This window comes from Dermacentor andersoni, chromosome 2, assembly GCF_023375885.2.
Source record: "Dermacentor andersoni chromosome 2, qqDerAnde1_hic_scaffold, whole genome shotgun sequence".
NCBI classification, from domain to species: domain Eukaryota; kingdom Metazoa; phylum Arthropoda; class Arachnida; order Ixodida; family Ixodidae; genus Dermacentor; species Dermacentor andersoni.
The window spans coordinates 218,354,513-218,374,866 of NC_092815.1; the positions used below are offsets into that span (position 1 = coordinate 218,354,513).

A 20,354-nucleotide genomic window follows, 5' to 3' on the forward strand; every position below is an offset into this window, starting at 1 on the left:
CGGATTCCTTGTGTCCACTTGCGACAGCGTGAATTATGTCCACCTTTTCTTCGAGGTAAACCATTTTCATTTTCGTCTTGGGAGGCTTTATGTCAGGGCGATGCAGGCTTCGTAGGAGGTTATGTGAAGACATGAAAGGCTGCCGATAGCAAAGACGCGGAGAAGGAATGCGGTGATTGTGCGAGCAGGCCGAGCAAGTTGCGAGACGTTATATGACACCTGTCGCATACACCATGAAATAACGAAAGAAACCACCGCCGCCCTTAGCACCCTCCGAGTCTGTTCCGTCGATGAGCTTCGTCAAAATAAAGCAAGGGCCGTGACTAAGGCGACTAAGTGCTTTATCGTGATAGCTTTAGACACGTTAGCACGCTCGAAGGAAAACCCGTTGTGTCGAAATTAGAACGATATCACCAGTATTTTCACTTAATTATTCAGGGAAAGCTTCATTAAATCTGGTTTCGTGACCAAGTTACTTTTCTTAATTCGGCTGGATGACAAAATTGAACACTATTAGGTACCTGCTGGGGAATAATAAGTTCGTCATAGATCGCGAATTCCGTAAAATGGGGTTTCGTTAGGTCGAGTTATGACTGTATGTGAAATATCTACTAAGGTTCTATAGCTACCTCGTTTCTTTACAAGAAAAGTAGAAACTTGCCTATCAGTAAATGGGCCAGGCAGAGAGACACAATATCTACAATGCCATTCATTGCCTGGTTATAAGAGATATTCAAGCTATTAGACTAGGATGGAAGGCGCAGGAGTAAGAATCAACTGCGAATATCTCAACAACCTTCGTTTTACAGATGACATGATCCTGTTGAGCAACAGTCCGGATAAATTGCAAGAAATAAGTGAGGACCGTAACCGAGGAATGTAAAGTTGGGTTGAATATTAATATGCCGAAGATAATGGCTACATTCAACAGCCGGCAAAATGAGCACGACTTCATTATTGCCAGCCAGCCTTTAGTATCTGTGCAGGGGTACGTTTATCCAGGTCTCACAGGGGACCCAGTTCATGAGAAGGAAATTTACAGAAGGGTAAAAGTGGATTATATGGCTGGCAATACGAAATCGCGATAGGGAGCGTACCGCTCTCATTGAAGAAAAAGTGTTTACTCTACTAGTGCTACCACATGGGGCAGAAACTTGCAGGTTCATAAGCTCGAGAACCAGCGCGCACTGAGCGACGTAACGAAAACGTTACTTTAAGAGACGGAAATAGAGTGGTGTGAATTAGAGAGCAAACTCCAATTTCCGATATTCTACTTGACAATAGGATAAAGAACATCGCAGTTTAGCGCGAAAGGTGAAGCATCAATTGCGATGGCAAATAACACAGCTATAGAAAGTGAGTATAGCAGTTTTACCGGCCATGTAAAGTTGTAGACTGAAATACATTTTAGGACACACACTAAATAAGAATGGTAGTGTCACGCGTGCACAGAAAGACAAAAACAGGTATCACTTGGTCACCGTGGACCATCACTGTGAAAATGGTGGCGTCAAGAATAGCGACAGCAGCGAGCGAATCGACCTTCGGACTGCGTCTCGCTTCAACGCCAACTTAGATAACCGGTCAAGTATTAAGAGTTACAGAACGGGCGCTAAGGGAAGAGAAGCACAGTCTAAGACGTCTGAAAAGGTGAGGTGATGAAATGAGGAAATTTCCAGGTGCAAGTGGGAATCAGTTTAGAACTTCGAGACCACTGAGAGGGGCGCTCGTCGTGCTGTGCACATAAAAATAGGTTGTTGATGATGATGATGATGATGACGATGAGATATTGTCACCTCTATCATAGCACACACCCTGTGACCTTGACCAGTGTGAGCCTAATATGATCTTTAGAAAAGAAGACCAGCGTGTTTTCATTGTACATCTTTATGTACAATGAAACACCAACAACAACACAACACCAAATGGTATGGGAAAAGTGTTCACATTGTTGCAGCCACTTTGCTACAATTGCTCGTAACGTAATCGTCATTGCGATAACAGGATTTTGAAATTTGCCAAGTATCCGTAAGAGGCGGGCGTTGAAGTGCGTTCGCGCTTTGTTGCGGAATCTATGGGCGGCAATAACTACGGGCACGATTTCCTGCAGGAGCCTGCGCTTGCTTCTCTAAGCTCACGAGGTGGTCTGATATGGTCACTTTAGGAGGCACACACACACCGAGGGCGACCAGAGCTGCAGGCCCGTCAGACCGTGGCGGCCCGGTCGTCGGCGCGCGAACGGTGGCGCCGCCTCGCCTTCCGGCTCTGCAGGTAGGGCACGCCAATGAGCACCACGCCGGCAGCGTACATGGAGACGCCGGCGAGGATGAAGCCCGGAGCGTACGAGCCACTCACGTCGTGTACCCAGCCTGCGAGGACATGAGCACTCGCTGCGCTTATGACATAAAACGCTTTCTCGATTCAACATGTACCGACAGGCCGCACTCTGTTAGCGCGTATGACGCTTTGCGCGCAGTCACCACTCTAGCAGAGTCTTATGATTACATCATAATACGACACTCTCTCCAATGTGCCTTAGTTGGCGGTCATTTCTCCCAATTTCCTGGCTTGGGGCATCGTCCGCCGGTGTTGGCAGCCAGCCAAGCTCCTGTCTCGGCATAAATCTAGTGAAAAGCGCTATTTTTCAAACTATAGACCTACATGAATATCGCTTGCCTCCAATCCCGGTAAGCTGTTGGAGCACATCGTGCACAAGAATACTTTGAATCGAATCTCCGACATACAGCGTGCGTCTCGTCGTGGTTTCAATACAACACAACTGGTGGAATTTTCTTATGACAATACTAGCAATCTTGACAGTGGCAATGACATTGATGTGGTATATGTAGGCTTTTGCAAAGATTTCGACACGGTTATGTAGAAGCTACTAAGTAAACTAAACGTAATTTTAACTAATCCTCGACTTATCGACTGGATAGCTAGCTTTCTTAACTCTAGCTCTCAATCCGTTTTATGGAATTCTACTTCGTCCTCAAGTGTAAATGTAATAGTAGGTGTGCCGCAGGGCTCTGTTCTGGGAGCCTTGTTATTTTTAATATTTATAAATGGCCTTCCCGCCAATATTAAGAGAAAAGTACGTCTGTATGGCGATGACAGTGTCCAATACCAGGTAATTGCTTCTCCTAGTGATCACCAGATATTGCACCTGGTGTACGGATTGGAAGATGTGCATTAACTTTTAAAAGCCGATGTAGGGCCATTTACGAAAATCTTTTTTTCTTCACAGCAAGTCTACGCTTTCAACAGCCCAATCGTTTCCCGGCCACATGTGTACAAATACCTTGGAATCATCTTCGCACACAACATGCAGTGGTCACGGCATATTGATCACATTACAACTAAAGCATTAAGAAAATTAAGCTACTTAAGTTGAACGTTATCTAAATTGTTAGAATAAAGTAAATCACTCATGTATAAAACACTCATTCGCCCTGTGGTAATGTACGTTTCATGCGTCTCGAACGTACATAAAGTGCGCGACCTTAAGAGAAATTGAATCGGCACAACACAGGGCTATTCGTTTTATTTGTCATCGCTACAATCGGGATTTTTTGCACTCGTCCGCAATGAATTCGTTGAATTTATCTCTTGAATGCATTCCATGAAGCCATTCCATTTATTTATTCACTCGTTTTGTCGACTATCCGCTGATGATTATATCGCGCCTGTCAGTGCTTTGCCGCATTGCCATTTGGGCGTGTTGGTGAACTGACTTGGAAAGTAAATTTAGCGACAGCAAACAAGGACAGAAGGGAGACGACACCACAATGCGCATTGGGGTGTCGCTTTCCTTCTGTCCTTGTTCGATGGCGCTAAATAGGCTTTCCAGGTGCTTTTCCAACTAGACGCTGTCAGAAAAGAGGTGAGGCGTGCAGGCAGGACACAAGAGTAGAGAAGTGGACCAACACGAACACCACTTCTCTACTCTTGTGTCCTGTCTGCACACCTCACCTCTTGTTGTGCATAAAGAATCCTTACCAACTAGCTCAGCTTTATGTCGTTCTAAACGTTGTCAGAACCTCGACCTAAGGCCTTTGTTCGCGAGCACTAACATGTTCAAACACAGTTATTTCCCAAGAGTTGTCGAATGCTGGGAGGAGTTGCCCAATTCTGTTGATGAATTGGCACTGTCAGATTTTGTTAAAGCACAAGTGTGATTACAGTGCTGTCCTTTTTTTCCCTTATGTTCAACTACATTTTAGGTCAGTTTCCTGTATTTGCAGCACTCCGCTCCTGCAACAGCCATGCATGGGGCTGCAGTATTTCAAAATAAATTAGTAAATCATAATGAGTGGTGGATAATGGAGAATGAATCCATTGCACTCGTTCATACTGTAGCGCGTACATTGTGTATCGATCGTTGAACTGTTTTCTGGGGACCGCACTTCACCCGCTACGGACCCAATGGTACCGCTCAGCGCTAGACACGCCTGCGTGCATCAGAATTTTCTGGAAAGTTATCTTTGATTTCGCCTGTGTCCTATGCTGCCGCCAAACGTTGTGCGATAATATTGTTTGCGCGAAGCGAAAAGCGTTCTACTTTCAAGAGGCACGGGAGCACCAGCGATTGGGCGGGAAGCTTTGACGAGTAACGGGTGCTGACCCCTAGATCAGATCTTGACGATTGACGACGGAGCCCGCTACTATCATTGTGCTAAGTGTTATGCTGGGCACAGGTTCGCCCAATAAGCAATTACTTTTCGTGACTTGCACAGTGCCACTAAAGTTCTGCACCATGTACGGTGCAACCGAGTCACGTCCTCTTTGTAACAACAATAGCCACAGGCTCTCTGGGTCTGTGTTTTTCCATATGTAGTAGACTTTTGGCAATTTGAACTCGTTTAATGCGACATTTTATGTGAAACCACAAGAGAGTCTCAGCGAGAAACTATTCATGGCTATGGAAGGAAATCTCGCATAGTCTGAGCGCGAAAGCATGTCACTTTCGATCCCTAGCGGCGCCCCACCATGTGCGCAGCAGTTAATATAAACTTTAAAATCCAAGAAGTTCAGCGGATGACACTACTGGTTTTCTTGGCCACAACAGTGACGGCAGCCACTGGTCTTGCAGGGATGATGACTTGCGCTGGGCCCTTCGAGATATCTGATCCGACGACTTTGTCAGCGCCAACGACAGTTTTGTGGTTTTGGGCTACTTACTTCAGATTACATGATAGTAATCGCAATACTGCATTAAGTCGCGGAAAAGAAGTTCCACCGCGGTATCCCTGTACCCATGTTAAGTTGGTGAGCTAGAGGTCGCGGGTTCAGCCCCGCCCGTGGCGGCCACATTCCGCTCTTGTCGGAACGCAACATTGCTCTTGCACCGTACCCTGGCTGCCCATTAAATAAACCCAGGCACTGAAAATTTATCCTGAGCACCCCACGACGGCGCGTCGTATCCGGTCGTGATTTTATTCTGCAATACCCCCGACTTTAAATTCTAATGAACTTCGAGCCATAAAAAGGATTTCACTACCTTTATTGTAATGCCTTTTGTTAATGTGGCTGTTTGGATGATTCGGCTAAATTCGGCCACTGGCAGCGGCGGCAGCATTGGAGACACACGGCTTACGCTTGCGTGTCGTATTTTGGTCCTTACAGATGCCTACAATCGAGCTGACAACAATTCTGCGTTGACCAAAGCCGTGCGACTGCGCACATCTTCCCATCGGACATCGTGATCTGCGATCGACAGCAGCCGTGACGCCCACTAGGAGCAGCTCCGCATAAAAGGGGATGCTGGCACCTTGAAGCTTCACTGGCAGCGGCGGCGGCATTGGAGACACAAGGCTTGCGCTTGCGTGTCGTATTTTGGTCCTTACAAATGCCTACAATCGAGCTGACAACAATTCTGCGTTGACCAAAGCCGTGCGACTGCGCACATCTTCCCATCGGACATCGTGATCTGCGATCGACAGCAGCCGTGACGCCCACTAGGAGCAGCTCCGGATAAAAGGGGATGCTGGAACCTTGAAGCTTCACTGGCAGCGGCGGCAGCATTGGAAACACACGGCTTGCGCTTGCGTGTCGTATTTTGGTCCTTACAGATGCCTACAATCGAGCTGACAACAATTCTGCGTTGACCAAAGCCGTGCGACTGCGCACATCTTCCCATCGGACATCGTGATCTGCGATCGACAGCAGCCGTGACGCCCACTAGGAGCAGCTCCGGATAAAAGGGGATGCTGGCACCTTGAAGCTTCACTGGCAGCGGCGGCAGCATTGGAAACACACGGCTTGCGCTTGCGTGTCGTATTTTGGTCCTTACAGATGCCTACAATCGAGCTGACAACAATTCTGCGTTGACCAAAGCCGTGCGACTGCGCACATCTTCCCATCGGACATCGTGATCTGCGATCGACAGCAGCCGTGACGCCCACTAGGAGCAGCTCCGGATAAAAGGGGATGCTGGAACCTTGAAGCTTCACTGGCAGCGGCGGCAGCATTGGAAACACACGGCTTGCGCTTGCGTGTCGTATTTTGGTCCTTACAGATGCCTACAATCGAGCTGACAACAATTCTGCGTTGACCAAAGCCGTGCGACTGCGCACATCTTCCCATCGGACATCGTGATCTGCGATCGACAGCAGCCGTGACGCCCACTAGGAGCAGCTCCGGATAAAAGGGGATGCTGGAACCTTGAAGCTTCACTGGCAGCGGCGGCGGCATTGGAGACACAAGGCTTGCGCTTGCGTGTCGTATTTTGGTCCTTACAGATGCCTACAATCGAGCTGACAACAATTCTCCGTTGACCAAAGCCGTGCGACTGCGCACATCTTCCCATCGGACATCGTGATCTGCGATCGACAGCAGCCGTGACGCCCACTAGGAGCAGCTCCGGATAAAAGGGGATGCTGGCACCTTGAAGCTTCACTGGCAGCGGCGGCAGCATTGGAAACACACGGCTTGCGCTTGCGTGTCGTATTTTGGTCCTTACAGATGCCTACAATCGAGCTGACAAGAATTCTGCGTTGACCAAAGCCGTGCGACTGCGCACATCTTCCCATCGGACATCGTGATCTGCGATCGACAGCAGCCGTGACGCCCACTAGGAGCAGCTCCGCATAAAAGGGGATGCTGGCACCTTGAAGCTTCACTGGCAGCGGCGGCGGCATTGGAGACACAAGGCTTGCGCTTGCGTGTCGTATTTTGGTCCTTACAGATGCCTACAATCGAGCTGACAACAATTCTGCGTTGACCAAAGCCGTGCGACTGCGCACATCTTCCCATCGGACATCGTGATCTGCGATCGACAGCAGCCGTGACGCCCACTAGGAGCAGCTCCGGATAAAAGGGGATGCTGGCACCTTGAAGCTTCACTGGCAGCGGCGGCAGCATTGGAAACACACGGCTTGCGCTTGCGTGTCGTATTTTGGTCCTTACAGATGCCTACAATCGAGCTGACAACAATTCTGCGTTGACCAAAGCCGTGCGACTGCGCACATCTTCCCATCGGACATCGTGATCTGCGATCGACAGCAGCCGTGACGCCCACTAGGAGCAGCTCCGGATAAAAGGGGATGCTGGCACCTTGAAGCTTCACTGGCAGCGGCGGCGGCATTGGAGACACAAGGCTTGCGCTTGCGTGTCGTATTTTGGTCCTTACAGATGCCTACAATCGAGCTGACAACAATTCTGCGTTGACCAAAGCCGTGCGACTGCGCACATCTTCCCATCGGACATCGTGATCTGCGATCGACAGCAGCCGTGACGCCCACTAGGAGCAGCTCCGGATAAAAGGGGATGCTGGCACCTTGAAGCTTCACTGGCAGCGGCGGCAGCATTGGAAACACACGGCTTGCGCTTGCGTGTCGTATTTTGGTCCTTACAGATGCCTACAATCGAGCTGACAACAATTCTGCGTTGACCAAAGCCGCGCGACTGCGCACATCTTCCCATCGGACATCGTGATCTACGATCGACAGCAGCCGTGACGCCCACTAGGAGTAGCTCCGCATAAAAGGGGATGCTGGCACCTTGAAGCTTCACTGGCAGCGGCGGCGGCATTGGAGACACAAGGCTTGCACTTGCGTGTCGTATTTTGGTCCTTACAGATGCCTACAATCGAGCTGACAACAATTCTGCGTTGACCAAAGCCGTGCGACTGCGCACATCTTCCCATCGGACATCGTGATCTGCGATCGACAGCAGCCGTGACGCCCACTAGGAGCAGCTCCGGATAAAAGGGGATGCTGGCACCTTGAAGCTTCACTGGCAGCGGCGGCAGCATTGGAAACACACGGCTTGCGCTTGCGTGTCGTATTTTGGTCCTTACAGATGCCTACAATCGAGCTGACAACAATTCTGCGTTGACCAAAGCCGTGCGACTGCGCACATCTTCCCATCGGACATCGTGATCTGCAATCGACAGCAGCCGTGACGCCCACTAGGAGCAGCTCCGGATAAAAGGGGATGCTGGCACCTTGAAGCTTCACTGGCAGCGGCGGCAGCATTGGAAACACACGGCTTGCGCTTGCGTGTCGTATTTTGGTCCTTACAGATGCCTACAATCGAGCTGACAACAATTCTGCTTTGACCAAAGCCGCGCGACTGCGCACATCTTCCCATCGGACATCGTGATCTACGATCGACAGCAGCCGTGACGCCCACAAGGAGGAGCTCCGGATAAAAGGGGATGCTGGCACCTTGAAGCTTCACTGGCAGCGGCGGCAGCATTGGAGACACACGGCTTGCGCTTGCGTGTCGTATTTTGGTCCTTACAGATGCCTACAATCGAGCTGACAATTCTGCGTTGACCAAAGCCGTGCGACTGCGCACATCTTCCCATCGGACATCGTGATCTGCGATCGACAGCAGCCGTGACGCCCACTAGGAGCAGCTCCGGATAAAAGGGGATGCTGGCACCTTGAAGCTTCACTGGCAGCGGCGGCAGCATTGGAAACACACGGCTTGCGCTTGCGTGTCGTATTTTGGTCCTTACAGATGCCTACAATCGAGCTGACAACAATTCTGCGTTGACCAAAGCCGCGCGACTGCGCACATCTTCCCATCGGACATCGTGATCTACGATCGACAGCAGCCGTGACGCCCACAAGGAGCAGCTCCGGATAAAAGGGGATGCTGGCACCTTGAAGCTTCACTGGCAGCGGCGGCAGCATTGGAGACACACGGCTTGCGCTTGCGTGTCGTATTTTGGTCCTTACAGATGCCTACAATCGAGCTGACAATTCTGCGTTGACCAAAGCCGTGCGACTGCGCACATCTTCCCATCGGACATCGTGATCTGCGATCGACAGCAGCCGTGACGCCCACTAGGAGCAGCTCCGGATAAAAGGGAATGCTGGCACCTTGAAGCTTCACTGGCAGCGGCGGCAGCATTGGAGACACACGGCTTGCGCTTGCGTGTCGTATTTTGGTCCTTACAGATGCCTACAATCGAGCTGACAATTCTGCGTTGACCAAAGCCGCGCGACTGCGCACATCTTCCCATCGTACATCGTGATCTACGATCGACAGCAGCCGTGACGCCCACTAGGAGCAGCTCCGGATAAAAGGGGATGCTGGCACCTTGAAGCTTCACTGGCAGCGGCGGCAGCATTGGAGACACACGGCTTGCGCTTGCGTGTCGTATTTTGGTCCTTACAGATGCCTACAATCGAGCTGACAACAATTCTGCGTTGACCAAAGCCGCGCGACTCCGCACATCTTCCCATCGGACATCGTGATCTACGATCGACAGCAGCCGTGACGCCCACTAGGAGCAGCTCCGGATAAAAGGGGATGCTGGCACCTTGAAGCTTCACTGGCAGCGGCGGCAGCATTGGAGACACACGGCTTACGCTTGCGTGTCGTATTTTGGTCCTTACAGATGCCTACAATCGAGCTGACAATTCTGCGTTGACCAAAGCCGCGCGACTGCGCACATCTTCCCATCGGGCATCGTGATCTACGATCGACAGCAGCCGTGACGCCCACTAGGAGCAGCTCCGGATAAAAGGGGATGCTGGCACCTTGAAGCTTCACTGGCAGCGGCGGCAGCATTGGAGACACACGGCTTGCGCTTGCGTGTCGTATTTTGGTCCTTACAGATGCCTACAATCGAGCTGACAATTCTGCGTTGACCAAAGCCGCGCGACTGCGCACATCTTCCCATCGGACATCGTGATCTACGATCGACAGCAGCCGTGACGCACACTAGGAGCAGCTCCGGATAAAAGGGGATGCTGGCACCTTCAAGCTTCACTGGCAGCGGCGGCAGCATTGGAAACACACGGCTTGCGCTTGCGTGTCGTATTTTGGTCCTTACAGATGCCTACAATCGAGCTGACAACAATTCTGCGTTGACCAAAGCCGCGCGACTGCGCACATCTTCCCATCGGACATCGTGATCTACGATCGACAGCAGCCGTGACGCCCACTAGGAGCAGCTCCGGATAAAAGGGGATGCTGGCACCTTGAAGCTTCACTGGCAGCGGCGGAAGCATTGGAGACACACGGCTTGCGCTTGCGTGTCGTATTTCGGTCCTTACAGATGCCTACAATCGAGCTGACAATTCTGCGTGGACCAAAGCCGCGCGACTGCGCACATCTGCCCATCGGACATCGTGATCTACGATCGACAGCAGCCGTGACGCCCACTAGGAGCAGCTCCGGATAAAAGGGGATGCTGGCACCTTGAAGCTTCACTGGCAGCGGCGGCAGCATTGGAGACACACGGCTTGCGCTTGCGTGTCGTATTTTGGTCCTCACAGATGCCTACAATCGAGCTGACAACAATTCTGCGTTGACCAAAGCCGCGCGACTGCGCACATCTTCCAATCGGACATCGTGATCTGCGATCGACAGCAGCCGTGACGCCCACTAGGAGCAGCTCCGGATAAAAGGGGATGCTGGCACCTTGAAGCTTCACTGGCAGCGGCGGCAACATTGGAGACACACGGCTTGCGCTTGCGTGTCGTATTTCGGTCCTTACAGATGCCTACAATCGAGCTGACAACAATTCTGCGTTGACCAAAGCCGCGCGACTGCGCACATCTTCCCATCGGACATCGTGATCTACGATCGACAGCAGCCGTGGCGCCCACTAGGAGCAGCTCCGGATAAAAGGGGATGCTGGCACCTTGAAGCTTCACTGGCAGCGGCGGCAGCATTGGAGACACACGGCTTACGCTTGCGTGTCGTATTTCGGTCCTTACAGATGCCTACAATCGAGCTGACAATTCTGCGTTGACGAAAGCCGTGCGACTGCGCACATCTTCCCATCGGACATCGTGATCTACGATCGACAGCAGCCGTGACGCCCACTAGGAGCAGCTCCGGATAAAAGGGGATGCTGGCACCTTGAAGCTTTACTGGCAGCGGCGGCAGCATTGGAGACACACGGCATACGCTTGCGTGTCGTATTTTGGTCCTTACAGATGCCTACAATCGAGCTGACAACAATTCTGCGTTGACCAAAGCCGTGCGACTGCGCACATCTTCCCATCGGACATCGTGATCTACGATCGACAGCAGCCGTGACGCCCACTAGGAGCAGCTCCGGATAAAAGGGGATGCTGGCACCTTGAAGCTTCACTGGCAGCGGCGGCAGCACTGGAGACACACGGCTTGCGCTTGCGTGTCGTATTTCGGTCCTTACAGATGCCTACAATCGAGCTGACAATTCTGCGTTGACCAAAGCCGTGCGACTGCGCACATCTTCCCATCGGACATCGTGATCTACGATCGACAGCAGCCGTGACGCCCACTAGGAGCAGCTCCGGATAAAAGGGGATGCTGGCACCTTGAAGCTTCACTGGCAGCGGCGGCAGCATTGGAGACACACGGCTTACGCTTGCGTGTCGTATTTTGGTCCTTACAGATGCCTACAATCGAGCTGACAACAATTCTGCGTTGACCAAAGCCGTGCGACTGCGCACATCTTCCCATCGGACATCGTGATCTACGATCGACAGCAGCCGTGACGCCCACTAGGAGCAGCTCCGGATAAAAGGGGATGCTGGCACCTTGAAGCTTCACTGGCAGCGGCGGCAGCATTGGAGACACACGGCTTGCGCTTGCGTGTCGTATTTCGGTCCTTACAGATGCCTACAATCGAGCTGACAATTCTGCGTTGACCCAAAGCCGTGCGACTGCGCACATCTTCCCATCGGACATCGTGATCTACGATCGACAGCAGCCGTGACGCCCACTAGGAGCAGCTCCGGATAAAAGGGGATGCTGGCACCTTGAAGCTTCACTGGCAGCGGCGGCAGCATTGGAAACACACGGCTTACGCTTGCGTGTCGTATTTTGGTCCTTACAGATGCCTACAATCGAGCTGACAACAATTCTGCGTTGACCAAAGCCGCGCGACTGCGCACATCTTCCCATCGGACATCGTGATCTACGATCGACAGCAGCCGTGACGCCCACTAGGAGCAGCTCCGGATAAAAGGGGATGCTGGCACCTTGAAGCTTCACTGGCAGCGGCGGAAGCATTGGAGACACACGGCTTGCGCTTGCGTGTCGTATTTCGGTCCTTACAGATGCCTACAATCGAGCTGACAATTCTGCGTGGACCAAAGCCGCGCGACTGCGCACATCTGCCCATCGGACATCGTGATCTACGATCGACAGCAGCCGTGACGCCCACTAGGAGCAGCTCCGGATAAAAGGGGATGCTGGCACCTTGAAGCTTCACTGGCAGCGGCGGCAGCATTGGAGACACACGGCTTGCGCTTGCGTGTCGTATTTTGGTCCTCACAGATGCCTACAATCGAGCTGACAACAATTCTGCGTTGACCAAAGCCGCGCGACTGCGCACATCTTCCAATCGGACATCGTGATCTGCGATCGACAGCAGCCGTGACGCCCACTAGGAGCAGCTCCGGATAAAAGGGGATGCTGGCACCTTGAAGCTTCACTGGCAGCGGCGGCAACATTGGAGACACACGGCTTGCGCTTGCGTGTCGTATTTCGGTCCTTACAGATGCCTACAATCGAGCTGACAACAATTCTGCGTTGACCAAAGCCGCGCGACTGCGCACATCTTCCCATCGGACATCGTGATCTACGATCGACAGCAGCCGTGGCGCCCACTAGGAGCAGCTCCGGATAAAAGGGGATGCTGGCACCTTGAAGCTTCACTGGCAGCGGCGGCAGCATTGGAGACACACGGCTTACGCTTGCGTGTCGTATTTCGGTCCTTACAGATGCCTACAATCGAGCTGACAATTCTGCGTTGACGAAAGCCGTGCGACTGCGCACATCTTCCCATCGGACATCGTGATCTACGATCGACAGCAGCCGTGACGCCCACTAGGAGCAGCTCCGGATAAAAGGGGATGCTGGCACCTTGAAGCTTCACTGGCAGCGGCGGCAGCATTGGAGACACACGGCATACGCTTGCGTGTCGTATTTTGGTCCTTACAGATGCCTACAATCGAGCTGACAACAATTCTGCGTTGACCAAAGCCGTGCGACTGCGCACATCTTCCCATCGGACATCGTGATCTACGATCGACAGCAGCCGTGACGCCCACTAGGAGCAGCTCCGGATAAAAGGGGATGCTGGCACCTTGAAGCTTCACTGGCAGCGGCGGCAGCACTGGAGACACACGGCTTGCGCTTGCGTGTCGTATTTCGGTCCTTACAGATGCCTACAATCGAGCTGACAATTCTGCGTTGACCAAAGCCGTGCGACTGCGCACATCTTCCCATCGGACATCGTGATCTACGATCGACAGCAGCCGTGACGCCCACTAGGAGCAGCTCCGGATAAAAGGGGATGCTGGCACCTTGAAGCTTCACTGGCAGCGGCGGCAGCATTGGAGACACACGGCTTACGCTTGCGTGTCGTATTTTGGTCCTTACAGATGCCTACAATCGAGCTGACAACAATTCTGCGTTGACCAAAGCCGTGCGACTGCGCACATCTTCCCATCGGACATCGTGATCTACGATCGACAGCAGCCGTGACGCCCACTAGGAGCAGCTCCGGATAAAAGGGGATGCTGGCACCTTGAAGCTTCACTGGCAGCGGCGGCAGCATTGGAGACACACGGCTTGCGCTTGCGTGTCGTATTTCGGTCCTTACAGATGCCTACAATCGAGCTGACAATTCTGCGTTGACCCAAAGCCGTGCGACTGCGCACATCTTCCCATCGGACATCGTGATCTACGATCGACAGCAGCCGTGACGCCCACTAGGAGCAGCTCCGGATAAAAGGGGATGCTGGCACCTTGAAGCTTCACTGGCAGCGGCGGCAGCATTGGAAACACACGGCTTACGCTTGCGTGTCGTATTTTGGTCCTTACAGATGCCTACAATCGAGCTGACAACAATTCTGCGTTGACCAAAGCCGCGCGACTGCGCACATCTTCCCATCGGACATCGTGATCTACGATCGACAGCAGCCGTGACGCCCACTAGGAGCAGCTCCGGATAAAAGGCGATGCTGGCAACTTGAAGCTTCACTGGCAGCGGCGGCAGCATTGGAGACACACGGCTTACGCTTGCGTGTCGTATTTCGGTCCTTACAGATGCCTACAATCGAGCTGACAATTCTGCGTTGACGAAAGCCGTGCGACTGCGCACATCTTCCCATCGGACATCGTGATCTACGATCGACAGCAGCCGTGACGCCCACTAGGAGCAGCTCCGGATAAAAGGGGATGCTGGCACCTTGAAGCTTCACTGGCAGCGGCGGCAGCATTGGAGACACACGGCATACGCTTGCGTGTCGTATTTTGGTCCTTACAGATGCCTACAATCGAGCTGACAACAATTCTGCGTTGACCAAAGCCGTGCGACTGCGCACATCTTCCCATCGGACATCGTGATCTACGATCGACAGCAGCCGTGACGCCCACTAGGAGCAGCTCCGGATAAAAGGGGATGCTGGCACCTTGAAGCTTCACTGGCAGCGGCGGCAGCACTGGAGACACACGGCTTGCGCTTGCGTGTCGTATTTCGGTCCTTACAGATGCCTACAATCGAGCTGACAATTCTGCGTTGACCAAAGCCGTGCGACTGCGCACATCTTCCCATCGGACATCGTGATCTACGATCGACAGCAGCCGTGACGCCCACTAGGAGCAGCTCCGGATAAAAGGGGATGCTGGCACCTTGAAGCTTCACTGGCAGCGGCGGCAGCATTGGAGACACACGGCTTACGCTTGCGTGTCGTATTTTGGTCCTTACAGATGCCTACAATCGAGCTGACAACAATTCTGCGTTGACCAAAGCCGTGCGACTGCGCACATCTTCCCATCGGACATCGTGATCTACGATCGACAGCAGCCGTGACGCCCACTAGGAGCAGCTCCGGATAAAAGGGGATGCTGGCACCTTGAAGCTTCACTGGCAGCGGCGGCAGCATTGGAGACACACGGCTTGCGCTTGCGTGTCGTATTTCGGTCCTTACAGATGCCTACAATCGAGCTGACAATTCTGCGTTGACCCAAAGCCGTGCGACTGCGCACATCTTCCCATCGGACATCGTGATCTACGATCGACAGCAGCCGTGACGCCCACTAGGAGCAGCTCCGGATAAAAGGGGATGCTGGCACCTTGAAGCTTCACTGGCAGCGGCGGCAGCATCGGAGACACACGGCTTACGCTTGCGTGTCGTATTTTGGTCCTTACAGATGCCTACAATCGAGCTGACAACAATTCTGCGTTGACCAAAGCCGTGCGACTGCGCACATCTTCCCATCGGACATCGTGATCTACGATCGACAGCAGCCGTGACGCCCACTAGGAGCAGCTCCGGATAAAAGGGGATGCTGGCACCTTGAAGCTTCACTGGCAGCGGCGGCAGCATTGGAGACACACGGCTTGCGCTTGCGTGTCGTATTTCGGTCCTTACAGATGCCTACAATCGAGCTGACAATTCTGCGTTGACCAAAGCCGTGCGACTGCGCACATCTTCCCATCGGACATCGTGATCTACGATCGACAGCAGCCGTGACGCCCACTAGGAGCAGCTCCGGATAAAAGGGGATGCTGGCACCTTGAAGCTTCACTGGCAGCGGCGGCAGCATTGGAGACACACGGCTTACGCTTGCGTGTCGTATTTTGGTCCTTACAGATGCCTACAATCGAGCTGACAACAATTCTGCGTTGACCAAAGCCGTGCGACTGCGCACATCTTCCCATCGGACATCGTGATCTACGATCGACAGCAGCCGTGACGCCCACTAGGAGCAGCTCCGGATAAAAGGGGATGCTGGCACCTTGAAGCTTCACTGGCAGCGGCGGCAGCATTGGAGACACACGGCTTACGCTTGCGTGTCGTATTTCGGTCCTTACAGATGCCTACAATCGAGCTGACAATTCTGCGTTGACCCAAAGCCGTGCGACTGCGCACATCTTCCCATCGGACATCGTGATCTACGATCGACAGCAGCCGTGACGCCCACTAGGAGCAGCTCCGGATAAAAGGGGATGCTGGCACCTTGAAGCTTCACTGGCAGCGGCGGCAGCATTGGAAACACACGGCTTACGCTTGCGTGTCGTATTTTGGTCCTTACAGATGCCTACAATCGAGCTGACAACAATTCTGCGTTGACCAAAGCCGCGCGACTGCGCACATCTTCCCATCGGACATCGTGATCTACGATCGACAGCAGCCGTGACGCCCACTAGGAGCAGCTCCGGATAAAAGGGGATGCTGGCACCTTGAAGCTTCACTGGCAGCGGCGGCAGCATTGGAGACACACGGCTTACGCTTGCGTGTCGTATTTTGGTCCTTACAGATGCCTACAATCGAGCTGACAACAATTCTGCGTTGACCAAAGCCGTGCGACTGCGCACATCTTCCCATCGGACATCGTGATCTACGATCGACAGCAGCCGTGACGCCCACTAGGAGCAGCTCCGGATAAAAGGGGATGCTGGCACCTTGAAGCTTCACTGGCAGCGGCGGCAGCATTGGAGACACACGGCTTGCGCTTGCGTGTCGTATTTCGGTCCTTACAGATGCCTACAATCGAGCTGACAATTCTGCGTTGACCCAAAGCCGTGCGACTGCGCACATCTTCCCATCGGACATCGTGATCTACGATCGACAGCAGCCGTGACGCCCACTAGGAGCAGCTCCGGATAAAAGGGGATGCTGGCACCTTGAAGCTTCACTGGCAGCGGCGGCAGCATTGGAAACACACGGCTTACGCTTGCGTGTCGTATTTTGGTCCTTACAGATGCCTACAATCGAGCTGACAACAATTCTGCGTTGACCAAAGCCGCGCGACTGCGCACATCTTCCCATCGGACATCGTGATCTACGATCGACAGCAGCCGTGACGCCCACTAGGAGCAGCTCCGGATAAAAGGGGATGCTGGCACCTTGAAGCTTCACTGGCAGCGGCGGCAGCATTGGAGACACACGGCTTACGCTTGCGTGTCGTATTTTGGTCCTTACAGGTTAGAAATCGCATCAGTACCTACTTTTTATGATTTATGTAAATATTGCTGTTGCCGCTGCCATATCTGGACTTGTTCTTGTTTCTGTCACCCTATTCTCTTATTCCAAGCATGACACCTGATCCTGAAATGTTAAAAATGATTGAAAGAAATGAAGCAGAAAATTCGTGACATGCGCGCTTCTCTGGAACGAGAATTTAGAAAGGAAAACAGAGACGTAAAAGCTAGCATGGAACTGATTAACCAATGTTTCGAAGAAATGAAAGTTAGCATGATAGCCATCCAAAAGGAAAACGCAGATATTAAGGTTCTGAATGCTTGTCTTCTCTCTGAGTGTGCACTCCTTAAAGAGCAGGTGAAAGCGAATGAACTAAGAATGGTACAACTAGAACAATACTCAAGAAACAAAAACCTAGAAATCAAAGGTATTCCAGTTTCGCAAGATGAAAATCTCCCGAAAATTTTGCAAAACATTGGCCATGCTGTCGGCGAATCAATTAAACAGGACGATGTTGAAGTATGCCACAGGATTCCAGCAAAAGGCTCATCGCAGCCAAACATTTTTGTACAGTTTTACAGCAGATCGAAACGCGATGCAGTTTTAGAAAAGGCTAGAAAGAAAAGATTTTCAACGGCTGATATTGGTTTCGCAGTCTGCCCCAGTATATATAAACGAGCATTTATGTTTCGAATTAAAGGAGCTGCTGGGCATGACAATCGCGAAAAAGAAAGAAAAAATTGGCGTTTTGCATGGACAAGAGACGGCAAAGTTTTCGCAAGAAAAACTGAGTCATCCCGAGCAATGCGTATAGCTTGCATCTCGGTTCTTGTTAAGATCGACTAGTAAAAGGATGTTTTCGTTCGACGACGTCATACCTACAAACACCTTTTCTCCTACTTTTCTCTCGCCTTGCGAAGAAGGTAACTTATATGCAAAAAACAAGAATTCATTATCTTTCATTCACATTTACGCACAATCAGCCAGAAATAAGGAAGACCAAATTGTTGCTCTTACTGCCTCGTTTGGTTTCACCCCAGATGTGCTCATGATAAGTGAAACCTGGTATAACAATGAAAGAGAGGTGCTTAGGTTGCCCGCCTATAAATCATTCTTTGTAAATCGACCCTCTCGAAGAGGAGGAGGTGTTTTGTTGATGGTAAAAAACACTCTGCAGTGCGAATTGATTGAGTCGTTTTCCTTTGTTACTATTGATTTATGAAGTGCTTTCAATTAAATGCAATGATAATGTATATTGTTTTGTATACAGACCTCGAGGTACAAACATATCAAGCTTCCTGTCCTTTATAGATGAGTACCTAAGCTGGGTTAACGAGAAAGGTTTCAAGCTCATCATGGCACGTGATATAGACATTGACTTGTTGAAGACTTCTAAACCGCGTGACGAATTTTGTAGGACACTTGAATCTAATGGTTTTGCAAATGTAGTAAACTCTCCCAATCATATTTCAGCTGAGTCAAGTACGCTAATAGACGTCTTCATAACGAACATTGAAGATACAAATCTCTCATCCGGTGTTGTAGGCACTCACATCAGCGATCACCTGTCATTTTTTTTTGTTTTTTAAACATAACACATCGAGTGGAACCACGAAGGACATTCCTTTGACTGTACGGGACATTAATGCACGTTGTTTAAACAATTTTCGCAATGAAACATTGCTCGTTGACTGGTCACCTCTACTGCTTATTACAGACCCCGAGACAGCTTACGAGTATTTTTATGAAAAGTTTAAATCTGCTTACGAGAAATGTTTCAGGTACAAGGTATTGAAACCTGCGCGTAAATGTAGAAAGCCATGGGTTACGAAACAGTGTTTAAAAGAAATACGCACAAAAAATATTTTATTTCATAACTTTATTTCATCGCGGTCGGAAGAAACCTTGCGTCAATTTAGGGTTCAAAGGAATAAAGTAAACAGTCTTCTCCGTCGCGAGAAAAGGGTGTACTTACAAAATTTATTTAATGATGACGTTATGAAAAAGATATTTTTTGGAAGCGTATTAGCACAGTTCTTGGACGTAGCAGTTGTAATGAGACTATTAGAGATATTACAATTAATGGCAATGCAATATGAGAAAAGGAACTAGCCGAATCTTTCAACAAGTATTTTACCAATTTAGCGAAGAGTTCTCACGATCCAAATTGTTCGCAATATCTAACTACAAGGACCAGCCAATCTGCATTTTTAACTCCTACGACAGATAGGGAAATAATTGACACTTTCTTATCTATCAGAAATAGTAAATGCCGATGGTTTTGAAATTGGGCCTGCTAAGTTCGTACTAAATGCAATCACTCCGGCGTTAACACACATTTATAACATTGTTTTATCTGATGGTACTTTTCCAAAACGCCTCCAAGTTGCTAAAGTTATAGTGTTACACAACGGCGGCGATAAAAACGATTTAAATAACTATAAACCAATATCCGTCTTGCAAATTTTTTCAAAACCTCTGGAAAAATTAATTCACAGTCGCATTATTTCCTTTACAACTAAGCATAAATTAATAACAAACATGCAATTTGGAGTTACGAGAGGTCAATCTACTGAAACTGCCCTTCTAACACAAAAGGAAATTATACTAGATTCTTTCGAACGTCAGCTATGTACATTGGGAATTTTTGTCGACTACTCAAAGGCGTTCGACTGCATTAATCGTGCTACCCTACTAAAAAAATTTAATTATTTTGGTTTCCGAGGCGTTTTCTTGAAGTTAATAAAATCATATCTCCAACACCGCATGTAACACGTAGTTATAAACAGTTACGCGTCCGATTTCAAACCACTTATCGCAGGAGTACCACAGGGCAGCATTTTGGGCCCCTTGTTTTTTTGTATCTATATTAATGATCTAGTGACTATTGAGAAAGACTTAAAATTTATTGCATATGCAGACGACATTGCAATTCTTGTAAGCGAAAAAAAAAAATGCTGTAGA

General features: G+C 50.7%; 1 protein-coding gene across 1 annotated transcript in view; it reads right to left on the reverse strand.

The window, feature by feature from the left end:
• Positions 1–1,958: 1,958 nt before the first annotated feature.
• Positions 1,959–20,354, reverse strand: part of LOC126539837 (monocarboxylate transporter 13-like) — a 465,405-nt gene continuing 447,009 nt past the window's right edge. The window contains exon 8 of the mRNA XM_072286220.1: positions 1,959–2,369. Within this exon, the coding sequence (XP_072142321.1) occupies positions 2,206–2,369 (164 nt within the window). The 3' untranslated portion in view covers positions 1,959–2,205. The remainder of the gene's footprint in view (positions 2,370–20,354) is intronic.